Source organism: Ostrea edulis, chromosome 9, assembly GCF_947568905.1.
Source record: "Ostrea edulis chromosome 9, xbOstEdul1.1, whole genome shotgun sequence".
In the NCBI taxonomy this organism is placed as follows: domain Eukaryota; kingdom Metazoa; phylum Mollusca; class Bivalvia; order Ostreida; family Ostreidae; genus Ostrea; species Ostrea edulis.
Window position 1 is genome coordinate 53,508,140 of NC_079172.1, and position 20,758 is coordinate 53,528,897.

Sequence of the window (20,758 nt, forward strand, 5' to 3'; positions counted from 1 at the left end):
TGATTGGGGAGGTTGAACAGTAGGGAGTGATTGGAGAGGTTGAACAGTAAGGAGTGATTGGGGAGGTTGAACAGTAGGGAGTGATTGGGATGGTTGAACAGGAGGGAGTGATTGGGGATGAACTAGAACAGTAAGGAGTGGTTGGGGAGGTTGAACAGTAAGGAGTGGTTGGGGAGGTTGAACAGTAGGGAGTGATTAGGGAGGTTGAACAGTAGGGAGTTATTGGGAAGGTTGAACAGTAAGGAGTGATTGGGGAGGAACTAGAACAGTAAGGAGTGGTTGGGGAGGTTGAACAGTAGGGAGTTATTGGGAAGGTTGAACAGTAGAAAGTGATTGGGGATGTTGAACAGTAAGGAGTGATTGGAGAGGTTGAACAGTAAGGAGTGATTGGGGAGGTTGAATAGTAAGGAGTGGTTGGGGAGGTTGAACAGTAAGGAGTGGTTGTGGAGGTTGAACAGTAAGGAGTGGTTGGGGAGGTTGAACAGTAAGGAGTGATTGGGGAGGTTGAACAGTAAGGAGTGATTGGGGAATGGACATGGAACAAAATGTAAACACATTACGGAATGGAACACAAATGAAAAGTGAACATCAACAAACATATATACTATTTATTTAAGTGAATATTTACATGTATTAGAATTTAAATCAGCAATAGAGAACACAAGAACACATTCCAGTGAATTAGTGAACTTATCAAAGTCCCCCCCCCCCCCCCCCCATTAGCTTATGGGAAAGATTTATTTGCTTTATGTAGCATGTGTGACATAATTGTGAGAATTTCATGTGCATTGAAAACATATAATTCAGCAAAGCTATAGATATGGTCAAGCAGTACATCTAGTGTGCCTCATGATCATATTTTGCCTGAAGGCTGTTCAAAAGGCTGTAAGCTTAAATCCACACAAGGGCATGTGTGTATATGTTAATACTACATGAAGTGTACCTGCCTTTATTTCTTAATATTTACATTTCCAATGATTTTGCCTTTGATTTCTTTACAATTGTAATGATAGCCATTTTCCATGAATGTGCTGCAGTTGTAAACAATATCCTGCATATGAATACAGAACTATATACTTGATAAATATATCATGTCTATTTTAACAGTTGGGAATCCTACAGAAATTAAAATAGAAAGCAAATATAAGGAAAAAAATTAATTTTGAAAATAATGTGTGCTTCATGAAGTATGCGTGCATAATGGGTTGCAGTTCATACCCTATTTTCAGAAATTTATTTCTTGTAGTAAAAATTGTACTCTAGCTGTGAACTTATCGTACGTGTCATATTTTTGTTTTGGTATTTTTTTTTAATGAAATCAATGTTTGAATTTAACAAAGGTCAGTGAAATTTATGCTTTATTATTGACATTGCATGAGTAGCTTTATCAGACTGAATCATGAAGTGGTGGTCCACACTGAGAAGGGGGAAGAACAGCAACACCTACTGCGAGCTAATTATAGGTTCTTATATATATACTCTGTCATTGTCATCTGAGTCCCCGGGAACTTGATAATAAAAGTGCACATTCATATTGGATTCATAAAATCAAAAGACATCATAGAAAGAAATTCCTGTTCTATTCATGAGGGTTATTTTGTTTTCTTCGATGATTGGGTTTAGTGCACAAAACACTTGTTTTTGTGAATAAGTTATTTTCATATCTTCTTGTTAAGTTTGGAATGGTCATTTAGAAATGTTGAGAAATTTGAGGAGTGGAAGTGTTGGATATTTTATTGAGTATAAATGTTAACAGCAAATCAACAACACAACTTCCTGACAAATGGGTAAGTTTCTCAATCATCAAATTCCTATATTTATATCTATCAATATTCCATTGTCACCTGCATATGATGTTTATGTCTCTCAAATCATTCAATACACAAGAGTGTGTTCTTCATATGATAAATTTTTATATGCGGGTCAAAGACAGGACATGTAATGGTATGGCGTCCTCCATCTGTCTGTCCGTCTCTACGGACCTTGTAGGCAAAATGAAAAATGAACCCTAAGCTCCAGGATCTTGCAACTTGGTACATTTGATCACCATGATGAGAGGAATAGGAAAACCTTGTAAGCAGAATACAGACTGAACTATTGGGGCTAGGACCATCAAATTTAGTAAACATACTCCTCATGCCAAGTGGAGGACGCCTTTGTTCTTCAAGGTCAAAGGTCAAGGTCGTAGTATCACTTAGTAGGAAAACCTTGTAGACAGGATACAGACTGAACCGTTGGGGCTAGGACTTTCCAACTTAGCAGAGGATGCCTATTGTTTCTCAAGGTCAAGGTTGTAGTATCACTTAGTAGAAAAACCTTGTTTTCATTACGGATACAGATATTGCCCTTAAATTTAGTCACAAGCTCAAAGGAATATAAGTTTAGTTTGCATTTCATCTGAATTGGTGCACCATGACCTACTTTAGGGGGTAAAAGTAGATCAAACAGTTGTCCACATTTCTTTCATTATGAATACAGGTATTGCCCTGAAATTTTGTCACAAACTCCCTCTCAAAAAAATACATAATCAATTCACACTTCAACTTGATTGGTGCACCTTGGCATACTTTAGGGCTAAAAGTAGGAAATAGTTTTCTGAACTTTTTCTCATTATTGATACAGATATTGTACTGAAGGTCTAATGGGTGTATGTTGTACCGTTTGTGGTACTCTTGTTAAATTTACTGGTAGGCAGGCTTACTGACATATAAGTTGATGTAACAGGGTTTTCAATGCTCTTGTTTAACGTTGCATTTTGCAAATACTATGGTTTTTATTATCTAATTTGCAAATACCACTGTCTGACATGTTCATGACAATTGTTAAACCATTCTTTACATACTGATTTTGACTATAGATTAGATCAGAATTCACTGTGAAATGGATTACATGGTGTAAGCTTAGACAGGTTTAAGTGTAATACACACCAGATTTTTAGGTCACCTGAGTCACTTGAAAGAGCTATTGCTACACAATCTGTGCCCATCCATAATATCCATAATCATGTGTTGTTAAATTAGAATGGTTTTGACTTCTGAGAAACTGAATTTGTCAGTAGTTTTTTAAAAATATTTTTTATGAGGAAGGGAACAAAATTTTTGAATTTCATGGTCAATGTCCTATTTGGAGTCGAGGGATAGGACTTAAAGCTTTAATATTAGCGTACAATTTTTGAAAATAATATACTTTCTTCATGGGCATTTGGATTTGACATAAGATTTAAACTTGGTGCAATTATAGTTATATTAAAAATAGAAGTCTCGTAGACTAGCTACCAAAATTATGAAATTCATGGCCCTGAGTCAGGGGTGGAGCTTACATGGATCATGCAGTGAAAATATATTACAGTAAAACACAGTTATAGCGAATCTCCGGGGCCAGCGAAAAACACATCGTTATAACCAAACTTCATTATATCCAATGAAATATTTACATTTTTAGACGGGGTCATGTGACCCCGTCTATTAGTTTACTGTCAGTCAAGGTCTCAAAACGGAAGCCGTGCGGAGAACACAATGAATTGAATCTACATGGAAGAAAAGAGTGCATAAATTGCGCTGATCATTTTGTACACAGATTTGAAAAATATAAGATCAATATTTTGAAAAAAACAATCTTTTTATTTTTCATTGATTTCTTAGATGAATTTGAATTATCTTTCAAACAGAAACGATTGTTGTTTCCATGAGCAAATATTCTTACTTTGTGTACATCCGGCCTTTTTTATGGAAGAAACCGAGAATATGCGAATGTATCCAGAGTTTGTTGTGTAATTTATTCTATGCACGCAAAAAAATAGTTTTAATGCAAGCTAACAATATAACCCCCAACAACTGTACAGGCGAGTTTTTTGGACGTTTTTCTTATTCTTTTTGAGGTCAAAAGGTCAGTCTCTTTTTCACTATATACTGTAGATTTGAGCTTGCCTCTAACTTTTATACATGTACTTGCTGGTGCATGTTTATTAGACTTCAAATCCTGATGACATTCAAGATTCATGTTGCTTTTGAAATCCAAAGGTCAAGGTCATTATCACACTAATTACCTACTGCGGCCATTTAAAGCTTCATACTTATAAACTATATAAAATATGTGCATGGTTTTACTTTATGAATGCAAGGGTGCATAATTTCCCAAACTGCAACTCGGCCATACGCATCTTTAATGCTTAATATTTTGAAATTATATAATTTACAGCTCTTTATATTATATTATTTAAAAAAAGATGTCTGCCTTGTGGTCTTGTATATTTATGATTGACTATCACATGTATGAAAGGTGAAGATAACGAACAGTGATCAATCTCATAACTCCTACAAGCAATACAAAATAGATAGTTGGGCAAACACGGACCCCTGGACACACCAGAGGTGGTATCAGGTGCCTAGGAGGAGTAAGCATCCCCTGTTGACCAGTCACACCCGCCGTGAGCCCTATATGCGGATCAAGTAAACAGAGTTATCCGCAGTCAAAATCAGTGTGCCAAGAATGGCTTAACAATCGGTATGAAACATGTCAGACAGCATTTGACCCAATGATAGGTTGTATTGACGACCATAGAATTTGCGAAATGTTGACTTCAATCGAGACTGTTGAAACCCCTGTACCATCAACTTGTTTGTCAGTAGCTTACCTCGATTTAAAAACTGACTATATGCAGAACAAGCTCTTGCATATCGAATCAGTTGAGATATATAAACACCATATGCAGGTGATAATGGAATATTGCTACATTTTTATGGGAAGTTGACGATGGAGAAGCTGAAATCATCCCGTTAGTCATACAGTCGAGTTATTGCATAGGAAACTTCTAGTCCTAATGTGTGTCAAAAAATTTGAAATTATGTAAATAATTTGTTAAAATGTTTACAATTTACATGTACATATTTACAGTTCTAGTAGTTTAGAAACTATTTCCATGCCCCCGAGATCGAAGATCAGGGGGCATATTATTTTTGTCCTGTCAGTCATTCTGTAATTCTGTCTGAATCTTTAACCTTGCTAATAACTTTTGAACAGTAAGTGATAGAGCTTTGATATTTCACATGAGTATTCCTTATGACAAGACCTTTTTGTGGGTACCAACATTTTTGACCCTGTGACCTCTACCTTGGAGTTTGACCTACTTTTTGAAAACTTTAACCTTGCTAATAACTTTTGAACAGTAAGTGATAGAGCTTTGATATTTCACATGAGTATTCCTTATGACAAGACCTTTCCATGGGTATCAACATTTTTTTACCCTGTGACCTCCACCTTTGAGTTTGACTTACTTTTTAAAAACTTTAACCTTTCAATAACTTTTGAACAGTAAGAGCTAGAGTTTTGATATCTCATTTGAGTATTTCTTGTGACAAGACCTTTTTGTGGGTACCAACAATTTTGATCCTGTGACCTTGACCTTGGAGGTTGACCTTATTTTTGAAAACTTTGACCTTGCTAATAACTTTTGAACGGTAAATGATATTTCACATGAGTATTCTTTATGGCAAGACCTTTCCATGGGTATCAACATTTTTGACCCTGTGACCTCGACCTTGGAGTTTGACCTACTTTTTAAAAACTTTAACCCTGCCAATAACTTTTGAACAGTAAGAGCTAGAGCTTTGATATTTCATATGAGTATTTCTTGTGACAAGACCTTTTTGTGGGTACCAACATTTTTGACCATTTGATCTTGGAGTTTGGCCTACTTTTTAAAAATGTTAACCTTGGTAATAACTTTTGAACAGTAAGTGATAGAGCTTTGATATTTCACATGAGTATTCCTTGTGACAAGACCGTTCAGTTTGTACTGAACCTTTTGACCTTGACATTTGACCTACTTTTAAAAAGATTGACATTGGTCTTAACTTCTAAATGGTAAATATTAGAGCTTTCATATTACACTTGAGCATTTCTTGTGACAAGGTCTTTCTACTGGGACCAAGATATTGGTCTTTGTGACTTGACCATCTTCGGAATTGGCCATTATCGGGGGCATTTTGTGTTTCATAAACACACCTTGTTTTATACAAGTTTGGAGTGTTTACATGTCCATTTCATTATAACCTTTTCTGTGATACTGAAAATAGCAATGGAAACCCAGCATTGCAATTTATTTAACCCTGATCAGGCATCAGTCTGTATTATTAACTCAAAATCTCACATTGCAACAGTATTATATTCTTTACACAACCATAGTTCACTGTTCTATATCGATGTTATTACTATTCAACAGTAATGCTTTTACAATTGTTAATTGTCCAGATACTGGTATATGCATAATATTCTAAAATGCCTGAATTTGTAACACTTCATGTCATATTGTTTCACTTGAGAAGATAGTTGTCTGGCTTGTGGACTTGTTTATTTATGTTGGACTGTAAAATTTAAATATTTTTCATTGCATAGGAAACTTCTAGCCTAAATGTGTGTCAAAAATTTGAAATTACTATGTTACCAATTTTGTTACAATGTTTACAATTTACATGTTCTTGTGTACAGTTTTAGTAGTTTAGAAAATTTCCTTTACTAAAGAAAGAATTGGAGTGTTTACATATCCACTTGATTTTAACCTTTCATGTGTTATTGACAGGTTGTATTGTGCAATTCCAAAGTATGCCATTATCAATTTTATCTTTAACATTTGGTTTCATTATGTTGATCCATAAAAAATAAGCTATTAAACATACATGTATACTGTCATATGTCAACCTATCATGTTATCTTTCTGTTCTGTTGACATATTAAACTTTGTTCCATACCTTTATCTATATTTCTTTTCATTTACTTTATTATATCATTCATGCTTTTTCACAAGAGTTCATCACCTGATTTAGCTATGAATAGCTGAAGAGCTAAGTGCACAAGTTAAAATGGTGACCCTCACTATAAGATACAAACCAAGAATATTGAGGTTTAATAAGGAAGGAACTATCTCGGCGAAATGATAACCAAGAATATCGAGTTCTGGATTATATTGATTAAACAAAACTGGCCACAAGACTAGGAGGTCACAATTAATACAAGCATTCCTTTAGATATTGGTTTTGGCCTCAAAACCATAAAAAACATAAAAAAGGAACAGACTTCAAGAAAATTTCGAATTTGAACACGTACTTCTTTTCTTGTATCAAAAACATGAATAGGAAGTTGTACGTAAATCTGCAATTCAAGACCTATGTCTGATTAAAGTATTTGTCTGGAGAGTTTTCATATGAATTGTCAAATTAGCATAACTGCACCATTTCTGAAAGTTATGCATTGAATAATTTGACCCCGTCTTTCAGTACTTTCAGGACTTTGATTTCCTCTCACAGGGGAATAAATATACATTGTATTACTTTGCAGTAAGTGTGAATTCATTATAAGTGTGGTCATTGTAGGTGTGTTTTACTGTAAATGTTAAGAAGCTTCTGTTTTCCTGTACATAAAGGAAATAAACAAGGAGAAATTATATAGCTATAGAAATTATAATCACGAGCATTCGTCATGGGTCTGAGCTTAGCTATAGGCACCACAGCAGGGCTGTATATACAATCTACTTTCACTTTCAATATTATCTTTATTGTGATATTATGAACCTTCATTTAAACATGCACTAGCTGTAATGGATTTCTATTTTGATTGTAATAAATAATATCATGACACATGCATTAATTTCATAATTAATTTCTTTCATTTAAATGTCATGTTGTTTTGCAGTGCATGTTAAGAATCCAAATTTAGACAATTAGTAATTAATTTACATTATAATAATGGTCAATTTGTTTTCTAAACAATTAAACCTCATTCATTCAATTTGTAACTTTTGAACTTTAACACAATTCCATTAACATTTTCCTTAAAGAGGCATTAGCTACCAAATTAAATCATATTTTCTAATTGTTACCTAAATAACTTAAACAGCTTCGCTGTACTTAAAATCATCACTGACATATATCAAAATTCATACATCTTGAAATATTTTGTTGTAATCTTAAATTTAGAATTTCTTTTGATTATATAGAAAGAAATTGCCGAAACATTATTGTATGGATTCAAAGTAAATAATTTAGTGTGGAGAAATTTGACAAAATATATATATTCATTTGGAGGTTGCTTTTTTTCACTCCGATATTTTTTCTTCCTTTTGTAACACACTCTATCCTTTTAATCATGGTCCAGAATTAAGAAGTTAATTTTTATGTCCTACTTGATAAAATTCTAAGACTGTAAAATTATAAAGGTGTTGTGGGCCAATAAAACACCCTGAATGATGGGCCTAAGATTTCATTAAGTTTAATGAATATATTGCTTGCCCATGCATTCAGGCCAATAAACCTCTAGGTTACTGTTCAATATTTTAATTGTTAATAGAAACTTAAGTGACGATTTTATTGTACATGCAATGTATGTTGAAAGTACTGTGTATAAAGCCTTTTTGGCATCAGGAGTGTTATTTGGCAGAATATTTTAGAAATAGAATTTAAAAAGTCGTTCAAAATGTTTGTGGTTTTATTTTCTGGTAAATTTTCAGTTTATGCAATTATAATGATTCACGTTAAATACAAGTAGCCCATTTTCTGCAAGAACTAGTTGATTAAGGTGAGCATTGTGACCCATGGGTCTGTTGTTTTAACACTTATATTGAAAACACAATTTCCAGATAAATCACAACCTGGCAATAATCAGATTGAAATAAAAGTAATTTATTTCAACAGGACAGTCGAGTAGCAGTGAAGGCCTGCGAGGGTTTGATGCTTTGTGCAAGTTTGCCAGAAGAAACGGCTGCTTCGTGTATTGTTCAGGATACAGCTTTCTGTACCGAGATGAGTCAGCGGCTTGTAGAAGCCTATCTCAAACTGCCTTCCTTCATCAATCCTGCAGATCTTGAAAATGTGGAGGCGAAATGGGGGTTAATATTATTTATTTTGTTTTTGTATTGGATAACGAGTAGTCTAAGAGTGCATGGTCTTACAATGAAGTTGAATATTACATATACTGACATTATAGGTATGCATTGTTGACTGTAATGAAGATAGTACAGCTGCACATACAACAGTGATTTTATTTATGTACATTGATATAATTGTTTCTGTGTAAGTGCATGAGTAAGAAATGGTAAGGAAGTTCAAAATTTTTGAAAGATAATTGACATGTTAAAAAGTTTGATATCATTAATTTTTATGTTATAGATAACATAATTGGATTGGATTTAAGTGAATTAGAACACAGCCATGCAAACCTCGTTATCTTGAACTCAACAGGGCCAAGCAAAACTGGGATATCCCAGGGTTCAAGATATGAAGGTTGACATATGTAAAGAAAGTAATTCGTTGCATGGGACTTCCAACTCCCTTTGATATATCTGTGGTATTTGAGATATTGATGTTTGAGATACTGAAGTTCAATTGTATTTTGTTCAGTAACAAAGGATCTTGCATTTTGATGTTGTAATTAACACAAATGAACTGTTTAATACAATCAGGATGTCATCTAACTATTTAATGTTTTGTCACAGCCTGGATGTCATCTAACTATTTAATATTTTGTCACAGCCTGGATGTCATCTAACTATTTAATGTTTTGTCACAGCCTGGATGTCATCTAACTATTTAATGTTTTGTCACAGCCTGGATGTCATCTAACTATTTAATGTTTTGTCACAGCCTGGATGTCATCAAACTATTTAATGTTTTGTCACAGCCTGGATGTCATCTAACTATTTAATGTTTTGTCACAGCCTGGATGTCATCTAACTATTTAATGTTTTTTCACAGCTTGGATGTCATCACAGAAAGTGAGGATCAGAAGACGTTTGTGGGAAAGCGCCACCTGGTGAGCTTTCTGTCCTGGCTGGATTACTGTGATCAGCTTATTTCAGTTTCCAGTCCAATGGTGGCCAAGAGTCTGGCTAAGTCTATCCGGGAACTTTTCCTGAATGTCATCATGGAACCCTCAGTAATGCAAACGTAAGAGAGTGTGGAATGGATTAAAAAAAAAAAAAACGGACTTTTCACACTTCTAGGTTGTGACAATGTTTTAGAGGAAATATGTGCATCATTCTTAATACTTAACCTCCACAATCCCCTGTATGATAATTCATGGTACATTAAAAGCAATTCATATTATAATATTTACATTTCCAATGTTTTTACCTTTGATATCTGTACCAATTGAAATGATTGCCATTTCCTTATGAATCTGTCAGAGTGCATGAATCTTGATAAATATAATGTGGCCATTTTAATGGTTGGGAATATTCTGAAGGAAATGAAAGTAATTAAATGTCAATACAAAATATAAATTTCATTTTTGAAAATACATGAGGGTATGTTCAACAGCAACACTCATGCTAGCATACTTTTTATGAAGCGTTTACATGCTTTATGAAGTGTGCTGGCGTAAAGCATCGCAGTTCATACCATCATGTATTTTTGTCCCCAACCACAATGCAGATTGGGACATAGAAATACTGATATCCGTCCATCCTTCCCACTTGCAATTGTGGACACAACTCTTCTGAAACAGCTCAACAGATTTTGTTCAAATTTTGTAGAATTGTTAAGTCTCCATATGAAGTTCATCACATTGCACTGCCATTTTGATTCAACAAATTTTACAGGAGTTATAGGACTTTATTGAATTTGTACATGCTGCACTATAGAAACACTTTGTGGACACTTCTCTGAAACTGCTCAACGGATCTTTTTCAAACTTTGTAGGATTGTTAGTCACCATATGTAGTTGATCATATTGCGCCGTCATTTTGATTCATCTACAGGAGTTATGGGACTTTGTTGAATTGTACATGCTACTCTATAGGAACACTTTGTGGATGCAACTCCTCAGACACTGCTCAGTGGATTTTGTTCAAATTTTGTAGGATTGTTAGTCACAATATTTAGTTGATCATATTGCGGCACCATTCTAATTTGACAAATTTTACAAGAGTTATGGGACTTTGTTGAATTTGTACTTGCTACACTATAGGAACGCTGTGGATGCAACTCCTCAGAGACTACTGTACAGATTTTGTTCAAATTTTATAGGATTGTTAGTCACCCTATATAGTTGATCATATTTTGCCGTCATTTTGAATCGACAAATTTTATAGGAGTTACGGGACTTTTGTTCTTCAACTTTTGTTGCTGCGGTGAGGGACATGGCTACACGTAGCAATCTTGTCAAAAATGAAATGTATTTCTTAATTGCATATGTTTTTTTGATTGCTATACCTTGTGATGGAATAATATTTCCTGGTCACAAGTTAGTGGATGAAAATGCATTTCAGGAATTTATTTAATTTTTGGGTATTTTATGCAATAAAGTCTGGTTTGGGTCCGTTTAATTTAATGCAAAAAGACAAAACTACATTCAAGTCTTTGTTATTATATTATTATGTACATGATTAATACAAATCAAGGATATACTTAGCAACTACTGATGAAGGCAGCCATCTTAGGTCAATAGAGATTGTACCGTAATTTATTTATCAAATTTGTAAACGTATAGTCATTGAGGGTGAAGTTTAATTGTCACAGATCTTTATAACAGAAAATGTGTGTAGACTGTGCATGTATTGTTGTTTACTTTGCTGCTCCTCAAAGATCAACTCAGAATTCACTCTGACAGAAAATATGGAAAATTGTTTACTCTTTGACATCACACAAAACAACCTTTCAGATATATCAGAAAATGCAATAATTTGCAGTTTTTGATTTGATGCAAGTTTTAGACTACATCAAAACTTACCATTGCATGCAACAAATCCAGCACAGCAAGATATAAGCTAATGACTAATCGCTTAATCCACAAGTCCATGTGACATTAAATTCTGATGGAAGATGACACAGTTATGCTTTGAGAGGTGGATCAAGCAATTTTTTCCCCAGTGAAAAATGTATTTCAGAATGAAATAAAGCAAACTTTGCAAGTACTTGGTATACCATTAATTTGAATACATCTTTGTTTTATGCTGTTATTAAAATATCGTACAGAGAATGTACATATATTGATTTGCGTACAAGTAAATTCTACATCTTGTTTGACGTTGAGAAAACAATATATGAAAGAGAAGTAACTTGTTGTGCATATTGATTTTCCATTTCATAAAATGTCTACAAATCAACAGTGTTTCAATGTAAATTAAAATAAAAAAAAGTTTGTGCTGTCCTGGGTTGTCAAGGGGTGTGTCTGTTTATCAAGTTATGTTATACAATATAACCTAAATTTTTCAATGTGCTCAGCCATTCAAATTGACTGTTACATGTAAATTTCTTATTAATGTTTCAGTTGTGAATCAGGTGCTATACTGGCTACAGCATACCTCAATAGATGTCTGAGAACGGTATGTTCTCCACCACTCTTATCAGGTGTGTAAACAAGTTCAATAGATGTCTGAGAACGGTATGTTCTCCACCACTCTTATCAGGTGTGTAAACAAGTTCAATAGATGTCTGACAACTGTATGTATCAGGTGTGTAAACAAGTTCAATAGATGTCTGACAACTGTATGTATCAGGTATGTAAACAAGTTCAATAGATGTCTGACAACTGTATGTATCAGGTGTGTAAACAGTTTCAATAGATGTCTGACAACTGTATGTATCAGGTATGTAAACAAGTTCAATAGATGTCTGACAACTGTATGTATCAGGTGTGTAAACAAGTTCAATAGATGTCTGACAATTGTATGTATCAGGTGTGTAAACAGTTTCAATAGATGTCTGAGAACTGCATTTATCATGCCTCAAACAAAATTGTTGAAATCTAATTGGTCAGATCTTGGTCACATGACGCCATGAAAAAAACCCATATCACGCGAGAAAAATCCGTATTGAGCGAATAATTTATTGTCGGGTTCGGCTTGCAGCGGTGACAAAGCGATTTGGACAGATATATTGTATGATATAGACCCCACATATAAGTTGGAGGTCTTTGACGTGATAAATTCATTACACAGTTAGTTAGTGACGTGATTCGGAAAAATACATGGTGTGAACAGAAAACCAGTATCGCCGAGCCCCATACAGGTTTTCTGTTCACACCATGTATTTTTCCGTATCAGGTCACTAACTACATGTAACTGTGTAACTAATAATACAATTCTTGTAGATTTTGCATCAATTCCAAATTAACAGATCATATTGAAACAACAGATCAATATGATGACCTACAGATTTACAGTTTCTCCCCTTGCACTAAAAGTAGGGGACATATCTGTTATTGTGGTTGTAAACTTCACAATTTATTCTTAATGAATGAAAAATAATGAATTACTGATATGCTGAAGACCATTTGATATAAAGGAATTAAATCAAGATGTCACAGACGTAATTTATAGTACATTAACTAGTTAGGACTATGTAAATGACAGCAGTGTTTAATATTACTTTATACATTTTTAGTCAACAGGGGCATGGACACAATTTGAACTGAAAATTTTCAAATTTTATATTCCACAGTTTTAATGTAATTTCTAACGGTCAGTAAAATTTGAATGACATTTATGGAGTCACAAGTGAGATGCAGCACTCACAATTCCTTGTTATGTAAACAAGGCTGAGCCGCTCGTGCCATGTTTTTGTTTACATAAAGGTATTGATTCATAGAAAATATCATGTTTAAAAGAAATTGAGATGTGACAAACACAGAATCTGTTTAATTGTGTTCAGAATTAAGTTGTAAATTGAAAAGTCTGATTTAAACAAAAATTTTACTAGTACATGTATATTTAACCTATCTAAACAAAAACATGACACGAGCCTTAGTTGTTTATGTAAAAAAGAATTGTGAGTCCTGTGTCTGTCTTGTAACTCGACAACTGACATTCAAATTTTTGCTGACCATCAGAAATACCTTTAAGCATGGAAAAAATAAAATTTGAACATTTTCAGCTCAAATCCTGTCCTTGCCCTTTTGAATAGTAGATATAAAATTCTCCAGTCAACACACTTTTAAAATTGTTAAATAGTAGATATAAAATTCTCCAGTCAACACACTTAATTGTTAAATAGTAGATATAAAATTCTACATCCAACACACTTAATGATATATTAAATTTTTCATATGGCACTTGAGTATGTCAAGTAATATCGGATGACAAAAATTAAGTAGTTGTTTGTTTGCCTTCACCTAACAATGAAATTGATTACATCTCCCCAATTCCAAACTATTTATCTTTGCCTTCTCTTTATCATAATTATTATCATGAGTTTGGTAGGTGTCTGTTCCATAGTTTTCTTGGGTTCTGGAGCCCATTTTCAGTTACAACTGATTCAACTTCCTTATTTAAACATTATAGTTCCACCCTCCTGTGACAACATAAAATTTCGCAAAGTCAATGTTTTAATAAGATTTATGCACGACAGGAACATAAATTTTGTTGAAGTCTTTTTAAATAGTTATTGTAAAAACTCTTGTTAACCATAAAATATTTCAAAAGTCTAAGTTATATATGAATAATGAATTATATTTTTCAAAATATTGAATCCAAGGGCAATAGCTCTGTTTTCATGAAATTATTTATCCAGTCCATTATGAGATAAATTTCTGTTATTTTTCACAAACATTTTGTATATTTTTTAAAGAAACTTGCTTACTTAGGCCTGTCATTCTGTGAGGAACATAGGCCATAGACGACAGTCATCTAACAAACACGATTCTCGGCTGCTTTTGCTGCATCGCGCCATGTCATGTCCTGTGCTTTTAATTCTGCCGCTGAGTCACGCCTTCAGGTGTTTCTTGGACGTCCCCTCTTTCTGTTGCCCTGCGAGTTGCTGGTCAGGGCCTGGTGTGTGGTGCTGGAAGGTGGCTTCCTTAGGGTGTGTCCAATCCAGCCCCACTTCCTCCGTCTGATTTGCATGTCTTTTTAAAGAAACAGTTTCATGAAATTGTTTTGAATACTATTATATCATTTTAACCAGTTGTTGCGAAATTTTGATAATGCTGTCTAAGGAAAATTGCATGTATATGTGTGCTAATTGATAAAAAATTTATTAATACCACAACACACTTATTTTATCATTTTTATATGTTACTAAGATATATTATTTGAAGAATAAACAATCAAATATAAGATTGGACCTATAACTCTAGAAGGGTGGAATTACCTTAAAGTTAAAGACTTCCTTGAATATAACAAAGATTGTCTGTCTTCCTACAAATAGTTTCCAAAATTTTATGTAAAATGTAGGAGAAGGCAAAAAGATGTCTTATAGGTGTTTGATATGTAGTCATAGTGCTATGTGTCTCCGATAATCACAGGAGAAATAATTTGCATGAACAACGTATGCATTACTCTGTTGTTGATACCTGTACCTGTGATGCATCACTCTGTTGTTGATATCTGTGATCCATCACTCTGTTGTTGATATCTGTGATGCATCACTCTGTTGTTGATACCTGTGATGCATCACTCTGTTGTTGATACCTGTGATGGATTACTCTGTTGTTGATATCTGTGATGCATTACTTTGTTGTTGATACCTGTGATGCATCACTCTGTTGTTGATATCTGTGATGCATTACTCTGTTGTTGATACATGTACCTGTGATGCATTACTCTGTTGTTGATATCTGTGATACATTACTCTGTTGTTGATACCTGTGATACATTACTCTGTTGTTGATATGTGATACATGACTCTGTTGTTGATATCTGTGATACATTACTCTGTTGTTGATATCTGTGATACATGACTCTGTTGTTGATATCTGTGATACATTACTCTGTTGTTGATATCTGTGATACATTACTCTGTTGTTGATATGTGATACATGACTCTGTTGTTGATATCTGTGATACATTACTCTGTTGTTGATATCTGTGATACATTACTCTGTTGTTGATACCTGTGATACATTACTCTGTTGTTGATACCTGTGATGCATTACTCTGTTGTTGATACCTGTGATGCATCACTCTGTTGTTGATATCTGTGATCCATCACTCTGTTGTTGATATCTGTGATGCATTACTCTGTTGTTGATACCTGTGATGCATTACTCTGTTGTTGATATCTGTGATGCATTACTCTGTTGTTGATATCTGTGATGCATCACTCTGTTGTTGATACCTGTGATGCATCACTCTGTTGTTGATACCTGTGATACATTACTCTGTTGTTGATACCTGTGATGCATCACTCTGTTGTTGATACATGTACCTGTGATGCATTACTCTGTTGTTGATACCTGTGATGCATCACTCTGTTGTTGATACATGTACCTGTGATGCATTACTCTGTTGTTGATACATGTACCTGTGATGCATTACTCTGTTGTTGATACATGTACCTGTGATGCATTACTCTGTTGTTGATACCTGTGATGCATCACTCTGTTGTTGATACCTGTGATGCATTACTCTGTTGTTGATACATGTACCTGTGATGCATTACTCTGTTGTTGATATCTGTGATGCATCACTCTGTTGTTGATATATGTGATGCATTACTCTGTTGTTGATACCTGTGATGCATTACTCTGTTGTTGATATCTGTGATGCATTACTCTGTTGTTGATATCTGTGATGCATCACTCTGTTGTTGATATCTGTGATGCATCACTCTGTTGTTGATACCTGTGATACATCACTCTGTTGTTGATACCTGTGATACATTACTCTGTTGTTGATATGTGATACATTACTCTGTTGTTGATACCTGTGATGCATCACTCTGTTGTTGATATCTGTGATGCATTACTCTGTTGTTGATATCTGTGATGCATTACTCTGTTGTTGATACATGTACCTGTGATGCATTACTCTGTTGTTGATACCTGTGATACATTACTCTGTTGTTGATACCTGTGATGCATCACTCTGTTGTTGATATCTGTGATGCATTACTCTGTTGTTGATATCTGTACCTGTGATGCATTACTCTGTTGTTGATACCTGTGATACATCACTCTGTTGTTGATATCTGTGATGCATTACTCTGTTGTTGATATCTGTGATACATCACTCTGTTGTTGATACCTGTGATGCATCACTCTGTTGTTGATATCTGTGATGCATTACTCTGTTGTTGATACATGTACCTGTGATGCATTACTCTGTTGTTGATACATGTACCTGTGATGCATTACTCTGTTGTTGATACATGTACCTGTGATGCATCACTCTGTTGTTGATATCTGTGATGCATTACTCTGTTGTTGATACCTGTGATGCATCACTCTGTTGTTGATATCTGTGATGCATTACTCTGTTGTTGATACATGTACCTGTGATGCATTACTCTGTTGTTGATATCTGTGATGCATTACTCTGTTGTTGATATCTGTGATGCATTACTCTGTTGTTGATATCTGTGATGCATTACTCTGTTGTTGATACATGTACCTGTGATGCATTACTCTGTTGTTGATATCTGTGATGCATTACTCTGTTGTTGATATCTGTGATGCATTACTCTGTTGTTGATATCTGTGATGCATTACTCTGTTGTTGATATCTGTGATGCATCACTCTGTTGTTGATACCTGTGATGCATTACTCTGTTGTTGATATCTGTGATGCATTACTCTGTTGTTGATATCTGTGATGCATTACTCTGTTGTTGATATCTGTGATGCATTACTCTGTTGTTGATACCTGTGATGCATTACTCTGTTGTTGATATCTGTGATGCATTACTCTGTTGTTGATATCTGTGATGGATTACTCTGTTGTTGATATCTGTGATACATCACTCTGTTGTTGATACCTGTGATACATTACTCTGTTGTTGATACCTGTGATACATTACTCTGTTGTTGATATGTGATGCATTACTCTGTTGTTGATACCTGTGATGCATCACTCTGTTGTTGATACCTGTGATGCATTACTCTGTTGTTGATATCTGTGATGCATTACTTTGTTGTTGATACCTGTGATGCATTCAATTAAAATGTCTTGACTTCCCTTCAAAAAGATTGAAGCAAGGTGATAGAGAAAAGTAAAATATTCAGAATTTCTCACTTTACACAACAGGTATGCTAATCGTCCTATTGGTGTCGTTAAATAATTTCTTATGGAGCTGTGTATTTCTAATTAATGACTTCACAGTGTTCATTAGCTGATGTTAATTATTTTATGATGTACAGCATAATTTGACTCTATGTTAATGCATTTCGTTGATTTATTTTTAATTTGACCTTTCAGAGTTTTGCTTTTTCATTCTTGGATCAGAGAGGTTACCAGAGCAAGAAGGGGAGATCACTCCAGGAATCCGACACCGCCTCATCGAGCGCTGTAACCATTTATCTGAGGAAGTAAGGCACAACAATTAATCATATGTGCCATTGCTTTTAACATATGATAATTTAAGAATAAATTCTTAATATGAATGTGTGCTGATATTGTCTTACATCTCCATCAGAACTTGAAGAAATATACTGACTAATACAGTGCTTGGATTTGGGAGTCTCTTTAAAGATCAAAGTTAATTAATTTGTTGAAATGTCATCTATTTTAATGGAGCAAAAATCTAATATGTACTTCAAAAGTCTGCAGAACTAATATAAGTATAGGACTTAAGATAGGTGTGATTCTGCTGGTGTGACCGGTCAACAGGGGATGTTTACTCATCCTAGGCGTCCAGTCCCACCTCTGATGTGTCCAGTGGTCCGTGTTTGTCCTGCTCTCAGTTTTGTATTCTTTATAGGAATTAGATTGATCACTGTTATCTTCACTTTTTCATCTGTTTTTCTTGTAATGTTTTAATGCTCAGTTGCTGTATACTACAGAAACATTTGATGATTATGTTCATGAATGTAACCAATCCCAATCAGATTTCTGTATATGATAGCTTGGAAAAAATAAAATAAATTTCTATTCTGTTGATTTTTAGGTCACCGTTGTGTGTTAACAATTGAACATTTTTAAATTCTTCTTGATAACTACAATTTCAATTCCTTTCAAATTTGGTTTGAAGCATCTTTTGTCCAATTTTCAAAAATCTTCTTATTTACAACTGCACATGTGTAAGAAAAACTAAATGCTTAGTGATGTAGAGCAGGAAGGCCTTTACCAAAATTGTATATTTCATGATCCCTGGGATAGGGGTTCTGAGCTCAGGGCGGGGCCAAACTTGGTATATATAGTGTTTATGTGTAAAACAATAACATCTTCTTTAGTGCTATTGATACTAAATTGAAACTAAATGGATATTTCGAAAGAGCAGAGTCCTTTACCAATATTGTAAATTTGGTGAGCTCAGGGGCAGGGATGTTGGTAGCAGGGTGGGGCCAAAATGGTCAGTTATGAAATATGTGAACAACAGAAATTTTTAACTTCTTCTTGATAAGTACCATTCTAATTCTTTTCAGATTTGGTATGAGGCATCATTAGGACAAGGGGGACATAAATTGTAAATTTTAGGACTCTTACACCCCTAAGGCAGGGGGGGGGGGGGCAAAACTGCCAAAAATTGATCATTCTTCTTCTCTACACTTGCATATCTTTAAGAAAAACTAAATGCATAGTGATATATAGAGCAGGAAGGCCTCTACTGAAATTGTATTTTTCATGATCCCCGGGGTAGAGGTTCTGACTCCAGGTGGGGCTAAATTTGGTATATATAGTGTATGTGCAAAACAAATAAATGATACAGGTGTATCTGCTTGTTATTGATACAGTGTACTGAATGGAATTAAATGGATATTTAGAAAGAGTCACTCTGATGATCATCCTAGGGTGTAAGGGTTTGGCTTCAGGGTGGTGCTAAAATTATCATATGATGATTTGAAGGACTTCAAGTTTGCTGATACTGTATAAAATGTAAATGCATATTTAGGAATAGCAGAAAAGGATGTACAAAAATTGGTGAATTTGACAACCCAGAGTTTTGTGACGGTTGTCTCTAGGATGGGTCCAAATTAGTCATATCATTTAATGTTAATACGTTATTATATTATGTAAAACCTTTCATCAGTGTATGCACTTTGGGGGGCATTGAAGTTTTTAAGAACACATCTTGTTTTATGCTGTTGCTGAATATTAGATTTTAGCTTAGATATTAATTCAGAAAACAGGAAGTTTTCTCTAGATTTCATAGCCCTTGGGACTAGTGATACTTTTAGCTATAAGTACTCAGGTGACCGATAATTAAGGCCCTCATATTAAGGCCTGTGGGCCTCTTGTTTTGTTGTTGTTGGTTTATTTTGGTTTTTTTATTCTATAGAGTGAAATAGTTTGAATTTAAAAAAAAAAGAAGAACAAAAGTAAAATAACAAAAGAAAACTTTTGTGACGCAAATCAGAGTGTTTGTTGATAGCTGTATTTCTATAATTGTTCTGTTGTGTCTATTTATAGCGGTATTTGTGTCAATTTATAGCGGTATTTTTGTTCTGTTTTAGTTGTGTTTGATTACCTTGAAGCTGTTCGACACTCTCCTACAGAAAAATGATGAACACATCATACATAATTTGGTACTACGCAATCTGTTAGGCAGGACTTACTACAGACCCTCCTCACAGATTTTGTGTAATGAAGAGGACAAGGGAGAAAACTCTCGGGCATCTAATGGAATTTCTGAAATGGGTGAAGGTAATCAGGAGTTATGTCCCTTTTAATCAAAGATTTGGAGCATGTTATTTTTGTTCTGTTTGTCTCTTTGTCTCATGTCTTTCTACAACTTTAATCTTAGTCACATCGCTTGAATTTGATGAACTGAAATGTCAAGATCAATGCAATATTACTAATAAAGGTCAAATTCATTCATCAAGGTCAAATTTGCCACAATAGAAAGTGACCATGCTCGTGAGCATAGTGTTTCACAAGCACAACTTTTATTTCATT

At 34.4% G+C, this 20,758-nt stretch overlaps 1 protein-coding gene across 4 annotated transcripts in view; it reads left to right on the top strand.

The window, feature by feature from the left end:
* LOC125658153 (FHF complex subunit HOOK interacting protein 2A-like) overlaps window positions 1-20,758 on the top strand; it is a 56,326-nt gene that overhangs the window by 27,151 nt on the left and 8,417 nt on the right. For 3 of the 4 annotated variants that reach the window (XM_056149621.1, XM_056149624.1, XM_056149623.1), the window contains exons 7-11: window positions 8,685-8,878; window positions 9,744-9,935; window positions 12,259-12,338; window positions 18,122-18,231; window positions 20,317-20,506. In XM_056149621.1, coding sequence (XP_056005596.1) covers window positions 8,685-8,878; window positions 9,744-9,935; window positions 12,259-12,338; window positions 18,122-18,231; window positions 20,317-20,506 — 766 coding nt within the window. The remainder of the gene's footprint in view (window positions 1-8,684; window positions 8,879-9,743; window positions 9,936-12,258; window positions 12,339-18,121; window positions 18,232-20,316; window positions 20,507-20,758) is intronic. The other variant, XM_056149622.1, reaches the window with a different exon arrangement.